Here is a 16,838-nt window from a genome sequence, read left to right as displayed (position 1 = left end):
CCTCTCAGGAACCTTAAGTCTTGGGTTTGAATGACTTCATGTATGTATGTGAGACAAGATCTTGGAACAGGGAAAGTAGGGAATTGGAACTGAGACATCTGCATAAAGTCAGACTCTCACAGGACAGTAAAGTGAAAGAAAATGGAGGTAGATGAGAGAGAATGTGGGACAATCTTCTACATAACTGAAGAACACAAAATGGGAAGAGAAAACCTTAAAAGTTGTCAGAAAAGAGAGGTCAGGTAAAAGGCAACAACTAGCCTGGCAGCAACAGTGGAACATTAACTTCAGATTGCTGAGAGAATACCACCATCTACATAGAATTTGATACCAACTTAAATTATGTATTTAAGAATAGGGTGAAGTGGCACCTGGGTAGTTCAGTGGTTGGGTGTCTGCCTTTGGCACAGGTCGTGATCCCCGGGTTCTGGGATCAAGTCCCACATTGGGTTCCCTGTGGGGAGCCTGCTTCTCCCTCTGCCTGTGTTTCTGCCTCTCTCTGTGTCTCTCATGGGTAAATAAATAAAAAGGAACTTTTAAGAGTACATATTAGGATAAAGAGAAACGACCCCAGAAGGAAAGTTGGAGATTTATAAAACAACGTCTAATTTGGAGGTTAAAAATAAGATGGTGTGCTCAAATATTGTATAAACAATGACTTTTAAGACCAAGAGGATGGTGATTAGCCATCTGAAGGCCCCTGGATAGTTTGGGAGGGGGCTGGAGCTATTGATTTAGATTTTAAGCACACATGATAAAATTTAAGAGTAATTACAAAGAAGAGGAATAGACCAATAGAGGGAACAGTGTGGAATCAAAAGAATAATCTGAAAAAAACTTGGAAGGGGAAGAAGATATAGAAAAAGCAGGATAGATATCACAAGATAAAATGGTAAAGAGAATGGCACATGCCAACAATCAATTAAAATCACAGTAAAGTGTAAATGTTCTAAACTCACCAGTCAAAAGAAAGATATCCTCAGATTGGACTAAAATGAAACAAAACAAAACAATCCAGATATTTGTGGTACCGTAGAGAAAACCTAAAATACAAAGACATAGTATATCAGAATAATTAATGTTAGCTGCTGGAACAATCGACCCCTAAGATCACTGGGGCTTAACACAACAAGGTTTAATTTTTGCTCACATCACAGTTCATCAGGTCAGGCTGCTGCTCTGGCTGTCACTCCTTCAATCAGTGATATAGGAATCTGGGATCCATCGATCCTAGTTCCACAGTCTTGGAGTTCTTTGCCTTGAGCCACGTGAGCAAGGGAGAGAGAACATATAAAGAGTATGGATGGCATTTTAAGGGCCAAGCCTAGAAGTGGCATACATCACTGCTACCCACATTCTCCGGTGGTCCCAACATAACTGCAAAGAGCTGGGCTTCTTCCTGCGTTTCCAGGAAGAAGAAATGGAATTAGTGAGCATCTAGCCAGTCTCTGAAACATAAAAAGGATGAAAATATGAAGAGATGGAAAAGGATACACCAGATAGACACTAACCGGAAGAAAGCTAGAGTAGCTCTGTTCATATTGGACAAAATAGTCTCCAAGGCAAAATGGGTTATTAGGAATAAAGATAGTAACCACAAAAAGATAACATTCAAGAGACATTAATTCCGAAACTATGTATGTACCTGATGATATCTTCAAAAAACAAAAAGCAAAAATTGACACAAGGAGAAACTTATAGAACATATACCTTCCTCAGTAACTCTTGTCACATAGACCAAAAATTAGTAGTATATAGAAAACAGAAATAATATAATTAACAAGTTTGATCAAAAGGACATGAGTAGAACCTTGTATCCAGCTAAAGAAAATATACATTCTTTCTTAAAAGTTCAAAAAACATTTATGAAAACTGATCATATACTTGGCTATAAAGTCAACAATTTTCCCAGAATCAGTATCGTACAAATCATGTTTTCTGATTACAGTGCAATTAGGTAAAAAATAAGTATCAGAAAGAAAACCAAAGGAAAAAGACTGTATGAAGATATTCATTCTAGCATTAATTAGCAACAAAAATGAAAAATTAGAAGTAAAATTATGCCACATCAACCCGAAGTAAATTATGCCACATCAACCCGATGGGCTATCATGTGGCCATTAAAAATTATTTTTTTACAGAGGATCATAGGAGAAGAGAGGGGAAAACTGAATGGGAAGTCATCAGAGAGGGAGAAAAACCATGATAGACTCTTAACTATAGGAAACAAACTGAGGGTTGCTGGAGGGGAGGTCGGGGGGTAGAGGGTAACTGGGTAATAGACACTAAGGAGGGCACATGATGTGATGAGTGCTGGGTGTTATTTTTTTAAAAAGATTTTATTTATTTATTCATGAGAAACAGAGAGAGGCAGAGGGAGAAGCAGGCTCCATGCAGGGAGCCCGATGCGGGACTTGATCCTGGGACCGCGGGATCACGTTCTGAGCCAAAGGGAGATGCTCAACCGCTGAGCCACCCAGGCGTCTGGAGCACCTGGGTGCTCAAACACTACATCTGAAACTAATGATGTACTATATGTTGGCTAACTGAATTTAAAGTAAAAAAAATTTTTCAAAAATAAAAATTGGAAAAAAAATAATAAAATAAAATAAAAATTGGGGCACCTGGGTGCCTCAGTGGTTGAGTGTCTGCCCTTGGCTCAGGTCACAATCCCGGAGTCCTGGGATTGAGTGCTGCATCAGGCTCCCTGCAGGGAGCCTGCTTCTCCCTCTGCCTATGTTTCTGCATCTCTGTATGTCTCATGAATAAATAAATAAATAATTAAAAAATTAAAAATTAATTTTTAATGGACTATGTTTAAGATATATTAAGTGAAAATTTAAAATCTGTTACTTATGATTACAACCATGTGAAAATATGTATGTATTTAGAAAGATATAAGCAAATGAAAACAGTTGTTATTTTACAGTGATGAGATTATGTGTAATTCTACCTTTAAAAAGATTTTCTGTGATGTGGTTACACTGTTTAATGTGAGTTAAAATAATCAATAGAAGACCTGATCTCTGTCTGGCAGTGGATGCTATTTATGCCTTAATATCCATTATCCTTTTCTTTTATAACAATAGAATTTTAGTTGGGTACATAACTGCCTAAAACAAGTGTACATTTCCCAGCCTCCCTCGTAGCTAGGCATTACAATGGGACAAAGTCAGAGCTAATGAAATATGAGAAGTGGGTGCCCTGAAACGTAGAGTCTGTTCTTTTGTCTTTTTCGTTCAACCTGTTACCTGAAATCTTCCCTAGCTTTGTTATTGCACATACTATGGGTAGACTGAACCTGAATGGAATTTGATTGGATGAGGGACTGCTTCCCAACTTAATGAATGAGTATGTATGACTCATGAGGATAAATACATATTTTCTATTCAACTGGCGCCCAGTACAAGCTCTGAAAACAAGGGGATTATCCATCCTAATTTTGGATATCAAATAATAATACATTAATATGGAAGAGTACATGTTTATGTTAAATATATTCTAGTGGGAATCATACACATTTACTCCAATATTCCTTATCACTTAAGAAAATGTTTTAATAGAGAATGAGATCTATTTATAGACTGCTTTGCCTGAGTTAAATCAGCTATCAACCTCCATATTTTAAATGTTAAACAAAATCAAAAATTGTATTTTTTAAAAATTTTTATTTATTTATGATAGTCACAGAGAGAGAGAGAGAGAGAGGCAGAGACACAGGCAGAGGGAGAAGCAGGTTCCATGCACCGGGAGCCCGACGTGGGATTCGATCCCGGGTCTCCAGGATCGCGCCCTGGGCCAAAGGCAGGCGCCAAACCGCTGCGCCACCCAGGGATCCCAAAAATTGTATTTTTAAAGTTCAATAAAGAATGCACTTTGTTGGGGTGCCTGGGTGGCTCAGTTGGTTAGGTGTCTGCCTGCAGCTCAGGTCACCATCCCAGGGCCCTGGGATCAAGCCCCACGTTGGGCTCCCTGCACAGTGGGGAGTCTGTTTCTTCCACTCCCTCTGGGCCCCCACCCCCACTGCTTATGCTCTCTCTCTAGCTCTGCTCTCTCTCCAATAAATAAATAAAATATTTTAAAAAGGCAAAAAACTAAAAAAAAAAAAGAATGTACTTTGTTTAATTATCGTAGTTCCTGGTAAGGTTTGATATAATCTAACAGCCTAGATCACAAAAAATATCAATAATTTGTACTATACCAGGAATAAGATGATCAGATCAAAAGGAGATCAGTAAATATTACTCAAAACCTTTTTTATACTTGAAAAATATCCCAATACAACATTGAAGCAGATGAGACATTCTGCCCCAGGTCCTTACAATCCTCAATAATGATTAGGTATGCTAGGTCGTGTCTACTATAGTAACAAATTCATTATTATTTGTATTATAATTTAGAATAGGTCAATCAAAAGGTGCTTTGTAAAAACAACATGCCAGTTTAAAAAAAAGCTGATGCAAGAGCAGCCTTTTATTCTGTGAATTCTAATATTTATGTTAAGCATGGCCTGTTTAGATATTTTTAAAAATGAAGGAAAATCAGAATTGAATAAAAGTTCCAGGGATTAATTTACTAATCATTTCTTGAGTAAAACTATATACAGCTAGTTCAAGGGCATCTAGTAGAAATAATTTATTCAGATTAAAATTCTGTCAGTAAAAAATATTAGTATTTATGGTAAGACTAAAATGGCTTAAAAATCGGTCACACATTTGGTTAAGAGAGCATTCTGAGGGCTTGTTTATATTTCATTTTCCTTTAATATGCATATTAGCAAGACAGACTGTTAAATAATTTGGTTTTCTATCAGTTAGCTGTATATTAACATGATGGAGAACTATTAATATACAAGTCTTGATACCAGGCAAATAATTCCTTTTCTTCTTTTCTCAATTCCTCATCTGACACAAGCTCATCAACTTTCACAATGTCAAAAGATGGGGTAGAGAAGATGATTGACTGTTGTTGCTTTGTGCCTGGTTTGTCCGTTTGTGGTTCCTAAGTAGAATTATAAATAAAAGAGGAAAGGATTTTACATTTGGTTTTTTACTACTTTCTGTTTTTATATGGACTGTTTATACTTAGCCTCATTTCAAAAAATTTATACCGTATATAGATTTTTAAAGAATTACAAAGTAATACATAGCTATGTTAGTTGTAAATATTCCTACAATGTAGGAATATACTGAGGCAGACTTTATGCATATAGTTTTAAATAAGTCTAGATAGAAATGACTTTTATTTTGAGAAAAGCACTATTTGAGATGTGCTGAATCAATAGTGTCATCATACAGAGATGACTGTTGTTGTTTGCCACTTTATACAGATGTGAGGCCAAAACAGCTGGTATTTATCAGATTAGCTATATTGTTGAAGAATTTTTAAAACATGTGTTACCAAGAGGAACACAGCTTTATACTATCCACATATATACCAAAGGTGTTTTAGCCTTGAACTTGTAAATTAGGAAAATTCTACTTACAGAAGAAGAATTACTAACAGTTTGACTAGTGTCCAAAACAATGAATTCAGTACAAGTTCAACTTACAGTCCCCACGGAAGCATTTTTTTCTTTAGCCATCTTATAAGCTTTTTTCATTTTTTCCACATTCATTAGAGCTTGCTTGGATTGACGACCCAGATGTTTAATTTGATTCTGCTGTTGGTAGGGCCGATATAAAGGTTTGATAGCTGAAACGGATGAAGGGCATCTAGAAAAGATTTGAATTGTAGACAGAAAAAAATGCACAAAATAACATTTAAATGTAAAGCAAGTTGCAAATTTTATTAAAGCATCTTCTAGCAACTAGATCATAGGCCTCTATATTTGGAGCAATACTGTATGTAAGTTTTTAGGCCAAAGGCATCATTTCTGCTTAAATTATAGGGCATAGCTCTTTATTTGGCACTTATGAAGGTGTATAAATGATGATGTGGATCACAATGATGATGAAAATTATAGAACATGGTATCAATTTAAAATCAGTTTTCCTGGAAAATACCATGTAGTAGTCATAGTAACACAAAAGAGTATTAAATTTCATAATGGCTGAAAAAACAAGCTGTCTTTATCAGTGTTGGGATCAGATACAGGTGGTACCATGCCCACAGTCCCCTAGGCCTTACCACCACAAAGTACATAGGCCCAACTTCCAACTGCCAGCATTGGCCTCTCTTGGCATGACAGCTTTCTTGTGGAAACGAGAGCCCATGCTCTGGGAAAGTGCCTGAGAATTAACACTTTCCCTCAGAAACAGTCCTTAGCCACTGAGTGATGCACATCAGCCTATAAATATCCCAACTTCCTTGCCCCCACTAGATAACTTGAGGTGCACGTTCTGTAATGGCTTGGATACTCCCAAGAGGGATTAAGCTCCCTTCACCCGCAGAAGTAACCTGTTTGCTAACACATGCTGTTTTGGCTGCCTGCCCTTCCTTGTCTCCCTTTCATCAGTGATTCTGGGAATCACCTCTCAAATAAACTACTCATATTCAAATATTTGATATGAGAGATCCCAAACTAACACCGCATTCAAAGAAATCTGCAAGAAAGTACTTTCCCCTCTTTAATTGATTTAAAATTTGGCTACTTAATTTGGCTCTTCAAGTGGCTCATTCTTAGATAATCAGTAGCAAGAGTCCAAATAGCAGGGAGCCTAGGGTTATATATGGTGGCAGGGAAAATTACATCATTTATTTGACCTTGGTGGTAATAGGGTTAAGTTCTATATTCAGTGTCTATATGGATGAGTTAGAGAAAATCTATTTCATGATGACAGACTGCACCCTACACCAGGCCATCTGTCTGGCAAATGTATAGCCTCAATCATAAAATATATGGGCTAAATTATATTATTGGGTCAGCACCACTCATCTCTAGCCCTGAAAAAAACCCAGTGTGTTTGCCTGACAAGAAGACCAGTGCCTCCTCTGTGTACCGAAGGAGTATTTTTTCATTTCAAATATGACTCCATGAAAATAGACTATCAATAGATGCTCTTCAATCTGATTATCTCTTTTTCTTAAGAAAGAAAGCTTCATTTGTAAATAAGATGGGCTAGGTGAGACTTGTAATGGAAAGAAAAAAGGAATATCATTGGAGCAGTCATATTCTGTCTGCATTGTTTCAGATCATAATACAGTTTCTTTTGCTACAACAGGAGCTTCTATAATGTGAATTGGCTCACATGCTATTGCTAAAGAAGAGAATAATGTCACTGTAATTTATATGCAATTTGTCCTCAGCAAGGGGAGCCAGAATCGCAAGAGTAGAATTATAACCTTCAGCAGAAAAGGAAAAGGTCCTCAGCTCTGTGTCGCATAGGCAACGGGGGCCCTTTGGGCTGTATTTATGAAAACAAGAATTAGCACCTGCATCTAGGGCTCTCGCCCCAGAGGCACCCCTGACCCCACAGTCCACCCTTGCTGCCCCCACCATACTCCCCACCCTTGGGGGGGTGCTTTCTGGTTATTGGCGGGTTGCACTGCCTCTCACATACGCTGAAAAGGCAGCCATGCCAGCCCAGGGCTCCACCTCCATCTGCATTACCTCTGTGTTGACTACCCGCTCCAATTAAAGAGTTGCCTGCATTTCAACTCTATTGTCCGTTTTTTAATATTTGCTGTGGCCCCCTCTAGCCATCCTGAGCTGCCTGTCTGGTGGTGCGAGTTATCTCCCCAGGTTCCAATTGTCCTTTTGGTTAGTGCTCTACTTACAAAGATGTGTACGTTTTGAGCAATCTGCCCCAACCCTATTTTTCCCATATGCCCTATTATTATCTTTCATGAGCTATTTGGCAGAATGTGAACATTTTCAGAAACACCTCTAGTATTGTAACCCCAGGAAACTGTTACTTTTACCTAACTTCAGAAACAATCCGTAGCTGACGCTGACGCATCTCTTCTGTTTGTGGTCTCTGTAATAGATACTTCATTTCTTTTTGTAGACGGTTTGATATTATTCCAGACTCTGCATAATCAACTATGTCATATATTATCATTGTCCTGGGGATGTTTTTGAGGTCTAATTTTCGCCAGTAGTTATTTCTACCACCAGAAGATGCAGGGGTCTCGTCCAGAAGACTGGAATACTATATGGAAAAAACAAGTAAGAATGATCGGCTGTGGGTACTCCAGAATGTTTTAAGACACATTTCCCAAGGTTCCAATGTCCAATGTCACTTCATCCAAAAAGTATTCCTTGATCCCATCTCTGAAATTAATCAGCAACTTTCTTCTATGGCTTATTACTGACTACTTGATGTTTTAGCTCTCTGTGTACTTAGCGCCCCCACCACAAGACAGGATCCTTGTCATACAGCATCACACACATAGTACCCCACTCACTCAATCTTTATTTAATGATAAATATTTTTTAATTTAATGAATAAACATTTTAATGCCAAATACATGACCTGCATACCTGGTAGTGCTAGTTCATAATATGCTTGGATTGAGAGGACATTTGCACAAGAAATAATGAGTTCACCTCTGGTATCAAGTGGTGAATTTCACTATTTTCATTTGGAGCATTTGTAGAAATCCCACGTTTATGTATTTATTTTTAAATTTAAAATAACAAATTAGGAATGTTAAAATGCAAATATATATAATCAACCTTATAAAATGTTCATTTAAGAGACAGGAATAGGGCTAGAGGATCTACAATGCTGGGACAGAATATCAGCTAGGTATTTAAGGTATGTCTCTCTCTCTCTCTCTCTCTCTCACATGCACACACATCCCTACACCCCCACAAGCAGTCTTTATTTTGTATCATTAAGGCATGCACAGATTTTAATTACTACCATTTGACTGAATGACCCCAGTCCTTCAACATGTCTCAAATTTCAGTTTCTGCAGTATAACTCAATAACTGTATGAAGTACAAACTTTGCTGATAGCTTTACAGTCCATAGATCACTACAGAAATAACAGATATGTGTAGTGAATAGTGACAAATCATGTCCCTTCTTCCAAAGTGTCAGTGATTGGCCATTGATGATCTGTTATTCAGGTCACACACAGAGAGCAAAGTATGTAGTTGTGTCACCTCTTTGTTTCCCAGTAATAAACACATGTGCCATTTTGCCAAAAAAATAAAAAGATAATCAAAAGAATAGGCCAACAGAGAAACAAAAAAGTGATAATGTTGGAAATGAAATTCAAATTAAACGTAAATGCAGTTAGAAGAAATAAGGGATATTGACATTGCCGTCATTCAAGAGACTGCGGGTGGGCAGCAAGAGGAAGGAAAGTGGTGAAGGTGAACTTAGCGGCATAAATGAGGCAAGTGGTTGTGACGAAAAGGATGCAGCTGTTCCAGAGGAAGTGACGCTGACAAAAGACTCTTCACATTAAAGGAACTTTGAGAGATTTCATAACATTTAAAGTGCAAAGGATAAAATGTTGGTAGGTAATCTGCACTTAGAAAGGAGTGTGGCAAAAAAAAAAAAAAAAGAAAGGAGTGTGGCGATTCACTAAGGCATAGAAGAGGCTTACTATGTATTTTAAGTTATATGAGAAGACTAAGAAGGTAAGCGCTGTTTAAACTATTCCTCATAAACTGTTTTTTTAAAGTTTTATTGAGATTCACATCCCATACAATTCACCCATTTAAAGTATATAGTTCAATGGTTTTTTAGTATATTTATCGTTGATAAAGTTTTTACAAGGAAATAAAACACTTTTAATCCTCAACGTTTCCAGTGTTTTAAATTATCATGTAGTAAATGTTTTGTTTTTCATTTTCCTATATATTTATAACAGAGAGTTTTTAGTTTTGACAAGCTTTTTTTTTTTAAAGGTATGGAACATCATGATTTTTCCCATTGATTATTAAATTTGATTTGCGTGGTTTCAGCTTGCACGGTCATTTTTAAAAAAGATTTTATTTATTCATAACAGACAGAGAGAGAGAGAGGCAGAAGAAAGGGAGAGAAAAAGGCTCCATGCAGGGAGCCTGACGTGGGACTCGATCCCGGGTCTCCAGGATCACACCCCGGGCCGAAGGCGGCGCCAAACCGCTGGGCCACCGGGGCTGCCTGCATGGTCATTTTCTTAAAGGATTTTATCTTTAAGCAATCTCTACATGTATTGTGAGGCTTGAACCCACAACCCTGAGATCAAGAGTGGCATGCTCCACCAACCAAGCCAGCGAGGTACTGCTGCACATTTTCATGACCCTGCACTACTGTGCAAAGTGAGGACTGACTACATATTTTACTTGCTCAGAGTGTAGTAGTAAAATGAGTAAACATCTCAGAACTGTCAATGACCTGCTCTGTGCTTTGCTAAGTGACTTGGGCAAGTTTTTTTAAAAATTATTTATTTATTCATGAGAGAGACAGAGAGATAGAGAGGCAGAGATAGAGGCAGAGGGAGAAGCAGAGATAGAGGCAGAGGGAGAAGCAGGCTCCATGCAGGGAGCCTGATGCAGGATTCGATCCCAGGACCCAGGGATCACGCCCTGAGCCAAAGGCAGATGCTTTAACTGCTGAGCCACTCAGGTGTCCCAAGTTTTAAGAAATCTTATTAAACTCCATTTTTCTCATCTGTTAAAGGGTCACATAATCTACAAACTTGAAGATTAAAGGAGATATACTATACATAAAAAGAGCCAGCAATAGTGCTTGTATCCATAAGGGGCTCAATAAATTGATAAAATGGGATCCCTGGGTGGTGCAGCGGTTTGGCGCCTGCCTTTGGCCCAGGGCGTGATCCTGGAGACCCGGGATCGAATCCCACGTCGGGCTCCCGGTGCATGGAGCCTGCTTCTTCCTCTGCCTGTGTCTCTGCCTCTCTCTCTCTCTGTGCCTATCATAAATAAAAAAATAAAAAAAAAGAAAAAAAAATAAATTGATAAAATGATTGTCAGCAATCACCATGCTTCTCCCAACATATTTATTGGGGACTTCTTCCTAAGACACCAATCCTTGGCACAGTCATACGCTCCAAGTATGTGAGCCACATACTTTGCAAAGATAGTTGGCATCCCAAAGTGCTATTTATTTCTATTATTTCAAATGAGGGTTGAATTCCCTCATTTTCCAGGTTAAGACTCTAAAGGAAAGAAAACAGAATTGGGAGTCTCCAAGGCACTGCATTAATTTCATGTGTCACAATGAACTAGCTGAGTGGACAGTTAAGGCCATTTATTATTATTATTATTATTATTATTATTATTATCCAGAAATTTTGTATCCATTGTTTCTTTAGAACTTGTAAAATGGCAGTAATAATAGTACCTACCTCTTAGAGTTGTGAGAATAAAAGGAGGTGGTACTACACCAGCATTTGCTATTATTATTATTATTATTATTATTATTATTATTCAGGTATCTAGTTTAAGGTTCCTGACTTAGTACTGCTGTCCAATCCATTATGCAAACCAGGAACCTAGGAGTCATGCCGGACACCTCCCCTTAGCCTGCCTTGCTGTCTGTCACCAAGGCCCATTGCTTTTACTTTCTAATTATCTCCTGTGTCTCCAGCCTCACAGCCCTCAGCCAAGATACCACCGTCTCTCCTGAAATACAGCAGGAACATCCAAACTAGGAGAAGGCTCTTGCTGTACTCTAATCCATTCCCTATACTGCAGCCAGACAGATCCCTTCACTCATTAGATTAGATCATCTCATTTCTTAACACATTAAGAAGCACCAGCTTCTACCTGCACACAGGATCAAGAAAAAGAAAAATACCTTGCTATTGTCAAAAGGCCTGTCTGATGCTCTCTTGCCAGCCCTCCAGGCTGCCTGCCCAAACCTCTGCTCTCTCTTCTCCAGCTCCACAGACCTGCAGTTCCTCCTGCCACAGAGCCTCTGCCTGGGGCACAGCACCTGCTCAGCCCCAGACTGAGGCTGTGACACATTGTTGATTGCCTGCCCATCAACCATTTCCCACTTCTTCCTTGCCTCCAGAGCCCTGATTTTTTTTTTCAAGTATGGAGCAGCCACGTGTTCTAGGAAGGAGGGCCCCAGCACATGAACCATGATGGTTCTAAGTCAATGGTGGAAAATGATCTCATTTTCCTTTATCAGCAATTAGGTTAGGATTCTGATCAATGGGATCTGAGGGGAAGTCTGTTGGGGACTTCTGGCAAAGATTTTTCTCTTTCTTTCTTTCTTTCTTTCTTTCTTTCTTTCTTTCTTTCTTTCTTTCTTTCTTCCTTTTTTTTTTTTTTTAAGTAGGCTCCATGTCCAGCATGGAGCCCAACATGGGGCGCTTGAACTCACAACCCTGAGATCAAGACCTGAGCTGAGATCAAGAATTGGATGCTTCACCAACTGAGCCAGCCAAGCACCCCCAGAGATATTTCTTCTTGAGATAAAAAGGAAAATGGTACTTAAGAGTCCCCTTGTTCCTGACTTTAAAGGAAGTTAAGAATGTGATAGTCATCTTGTTACCATGTGGAGGAAGACAAGAGCACTGTAGAGGACCCTGATGTCCTTGAGCTGCTGTATTATTAGCTGGCCTGAGACCCACCTCTTTGTAGACTTCAGACATGGGACAGTACAATTCCCTTGCTGTTTAAGCCTCCTGTGGTTGGGAATAATCTGTCACTTGTACCACAAAGCACCCAAATAATAATAATAACCCCTTCTCAATAGGTCAAATCTCCATCATGTACTCTCTTAGCAACACGTACTTGATTTTTTTACTTTTTAGCAAGATAAAATTCACAAAATATAAAATTCACCATTTTAACCATTTTAAATGTACACAATTCAGTGCATTTAGTAAATTAACTCTACATAGCACTACTATCTAATTCCAAAACATTTCCATCAACCCCAAAGGAAAAGCCACATTCATTAGCTATCATTCTCCAGATGCAAAGAGCCAAATATTTTATGATTCCATGAATACAAGCTATCCAGAATAGGTAAACTCAGGGAGACAAGAGGCTGATTAGTGAGTGATAGGGGCTGGAGTGATGGAGGGACAGGGAGTGACAGCTTAATACAAGGGAGGTTTCCTTTTGGGGTGATAAAGTTCAGGAACTAGATAATGGTGGTGTCTGAACAACATTGTGAATATACTTAATGTCACTGAATTATACCATTTAAGATGGTAAATTTTATATTATGCTTATTTTTCTATAGTGAAAAAAATGTATGATCCTTTCTCTTGGAGGATAAGGTCAGAAGAGTTTTTAAAGATTATTTATTTTAAAAGATTTTACTTATTCATTTGAGAGCACGAGCAGGGTAAGGGGCAGAGGGGGAAGCAGGCTCCCCAATGAGCAGGAAGCCCGATGTGGGACTCGATCCCAGCACCCTGGGATCATGACCTGAGCTGAAAGCAGGCACCTAACCAACTGAGCCACTCAGGTGCCCACAGAAAGCTTTTTAAAAAATTGTTGTTTCTAATATCTAAATCTCAATTCCTTACTTGCATGTAGTCTTTCAGGGTGACAATATCTATTTTATCAGTTATTTTGAACTTCTGGAAAAGACATTCATCTTCCATAACCTGATGGTAAAACTTCTTTTTCCCCATAATTTTGCAAGCATCAGCCACTGCCTATAAAGAGAATAGAAAACAGATTTTTAAAACAGTAGTATAATAGCAATAATTATCAGTGCACACTTTACATATTTCTTCTGACAAACACATAAAATACTGTTCCTTTCTTCTAGCAGCTTGCTATTCAATAAAAAGACTGTATTTACAAAGAAAAGATTGTATAAGAGTTTTTAAACCATTTAAAATTCGTTTCCATAACCATATCTACATAGTTTTAAAATGTAATGTAGCTGAGTCTCCAACCCTCAGAGAACCACAGTGTTTTAAAAATGTTTTTTCCCCTCTTAAAAAACATTCTTTTCCCTTAACAAAACAAATCTATAGCGTCATTCATGCTGTCAAGGCAGAGAAAACTTCCTTGGTTATTAAACAGGTTGCCCTAGGAACTGCAGTGAAAGGTGTTACTGGGCCAACTCTCTTTTATGCGCTAGTTAATACCTCACCCCCAAATGGAAACATGTATGTTTCACATTGCTTAGACCTTCCTCTCCTTCAGACTTCATTCTCTGTGGCCAAAGAGTAGTGAAGCATTTTTTTTTCTCTCCGAAACGCTGGCATTTTGTACTAAAGGAAAATACCTGGGAGGGCAGAGGTAGAAGAATGCCAGAAAATATGGAGGCCCAAATCTCATCTGGCCCTGTCTGTACCATACCGTTCCACATACGCCCATCCTTTGCTAAGAGCTATACATAGACTGAGTAGAGACTTAAGTACTCCCCACCCTCGTTCCCACCCCCCATAAGTATGTGCTGACTCTTCTAACACATATTTATATTACATATCTATGCTTCTGGCCACAAAGCATATGCTTATGAGAATGGAGACTGGCGTAGAATAAAATTCAAATATCTTTGGATTCCAGATCAGTTTCTCTTTCCCTCTGAATCTCAGAATGTGTATTTGTGAAAACATGGGAACTCCAGGTTATAATGTTGATGTGAGGCCGCTTGAGATGAGATCAGAATTTGGAATCTTTTTACTTAACACACAATACGACAATGAGCCTGGAGGATATAGTTTCCATTTCAATTTTCACTTTTGTTATTGAGAATATTCCTTTTTTATTTATTTTTCTAAATCCAAAGCTTAGCACACGGACATACATGGAAAACGAAAGAATATTCAAATGGTGGTAGTTTTATTCCTAATGTACTACATGGAAGGGACAGAAACAGTTTCTGTGATGAACCTTCCTTTAGGCAGATCATCTCTGTTTTCCGTTTCATTAGTTTCTTTACATACTACGCATCTAAAGAAAAGACAGTATTGGCACGTGTCACCATTATGCTTTCTTGCAATTAATTTCCCGTGGGTTCTCATTAACTACCCTCATGGTGATGCTAAAGGTAAAAGCAAATAAACTATACAGTGAACACATCTGAAAGCTGTATAATTTCTGCTTTGAGAATTTCTTTAGATATAACTGTATTTTACTTTAGCTCAAGCTACTTAGTAAGGGTATTTCTTGCCAGTCCCTCCCCACTCTACTCCACTCAGCCACCACCCACAACCTCTCCAAGCCCCGGTTTCCTTATTTGTACACTGCCTCAGCTGTGTGGCTCAGCTGTGTGAGGCCCATCCCGGGATCCAGCCAAAAATCCCTATGCCGGGCAGCACGGGGAGGGCTCGCTGCCCACTTGCGACAGGGGTTTGAAAAAAGTTTGCCTCCAATAGCCAGCATGGAGGCCATTCTTTCTTTCTCAGGCATCTGCTGTATGGCTAGCTTCAGGAAAGTACTTCTGGGTAGGAAGGGATGGGAAAGAAGTGCCCAGCACCAGGTGAAAGGGAAGGGCCGAAATGAGGCGAAGAGTCCAGGACAGCAGCCAATCAGACTAGGATTCAAGAGGCAGGCTCCATTCTTAGTGGGTGACTCAAACAAAAGGTCAAAGGCAGGCATCTCTAAATTTGACACTTCCCCTGATACCTGGCATCACTGTGGCCCAGAAGCCCCCACGGCCCCACAGGTACATGCTGGCCTAGATCCACACCTGCCCTTGTCAAGCGACTATCTCAAGTCACTTCCCCGCCCAGCTGGAAATTCTCACGAAGGTAGCATGAACTGGTATCCTGCACAGGAACAGGGTTTCTCGGTTTGGAACAGTTCAATTATACGTGAGTTCAGAATTAATGAAACCAGCACAGCTGCTGGTGTGGTTTCAACCTCAAAGTGTGCACAGTGCAGTGGATAGATGGAGAAGTATTCAAGTGTCAGTTCTGCCCCTGGCAAGCCTCTCCAAGTCCCGGCTTCCTCACAGGCTGAATGGGAATAACATGGACTGTGCTGGAGTTATCAGGAGCCCGTATAAGGGAACGTATTTAGCAGGCACGCTGGCTCAGGAGTGGTTAATTATGAGCACAGGCTCTGGAGTCAGGATCACTGGGTTTTGATATCGGCTCCTTCCCTTTCTAGCTTGAGACCTTCAGCAAGTTACTTGGTCTTTTAAAACTGAAGATAACAGAATCTACATTCTAGAGTTTATGAGAATTCAACGATAATGCACGCAAAATGTTTAACACAGGACTCAATGGTGCTCAATGAGGGCAGTTATTATTAATAATGGTGTTTTTTCTTTTTACATAAATGCCTAATCCTCAAAAAGAACAGGGATCTTCAATTTAAACTAATGGTTGCTGGATGTTCATGTTTAAGAACTGTCAATTACCCAGAGACATTCTAGGCCACGCTGTGTGTGTGTGTGGGGGGGGGGCACCTGTAAGACAGTGCTTGTCAAACTAGTTTGTGCCTAGGATCATCTGGGGGGATTGTTTTTTTATTATTATTATTTATTTATGATAGTCATACAGAGAGAGAGAGAGACAGAGACATAGGCAGAGGGAGAAGCAGGCTCCATGCACCGGGAGCCTGACGTGGGATTGGATCCCGGGTCTCCAGGATTGCGCCCTGGGCCAAAGGCAGGCGCCAAACCGTGCGCCACCCAGGGATCCCTGGGGGGATTGTTAAAATGCAGATGCTCATTCAGTGGGTCTGGGGAGGGGCTTGATAGTCTGCATTTCTAGTAAGTTCCAGGGAATGCCAGTGCTGTGGGTCTGTAGACCACACTCTTGAGTAGCAAGGCTTTAGAATATTCTAAATATAGTTGGAGGATGAACTATAGTGACAACCCTCTGTAAATAAGCATTGCTCTGAAAATAGATCATCGAAGTAGGTAACTGAAATGAGATCTCTCTTTTGTACACATGGCTATCCAATTGTTCGAGCACCATTTGAACTGACTTGGCACATTTGATGAAAATCAATGGATCATCTATGAGTGGGTGTATTTCTGAATTCTCTATTCTATCTC

General features: G+C 39.4%; 1 protein-coding gene across 1 annotated transcript in view; it reads right to left on the bottom strand.

Moving 5' to 3' along the window:
• The window catches only part of CXHXorf58 (chromosome X CXorf58 homolog), a 50,175-nt gene that overhangs the window by 21,000 nt on the left and 12,337 nt on the right, over positions 1-16,838 (bottom strand). Inside the window, exons 6-9 of the mRNA XM_049107724.1 lie at positions 13,399-13,530; positions 7,864-8,093; positions 5,552-5,714; positions 4,865-5,001 (exon numbers count right to left, since the gene is read on the bottom strand). Coding sequence (XP_048963681.1) covers positions 4,865-5,001; positions 5,552-5,714; positions 7,864-8,093; positions 13,399-13,530 — 662 coding nt within the window. The remainder of the gene's footprint in view (positions 1-4,864; positions 5,002-5,551; positions 5,715-7,863; positions 8,094-13,398; positions 13,531-16,838) is intronic.

This window comes from Canis lupus, chromosome X, assembly GCF_003254725.2.
Source record: "Canis lupus dingo isolate Sandy chromosome X, ASM325472v2, whole genome shotgun sequence".
NCBI classification, from domain to species: domain Eukaryota; kingdom Metazoa; phylum Chordata; class Mammalia; order Carnivora; family Canidae; genus Canis; species Canis lupus.
Note: the sequence above shows the minus strand (reverse complement) of the source record. Positions and strands in the feature narration are given on the sequence as shown.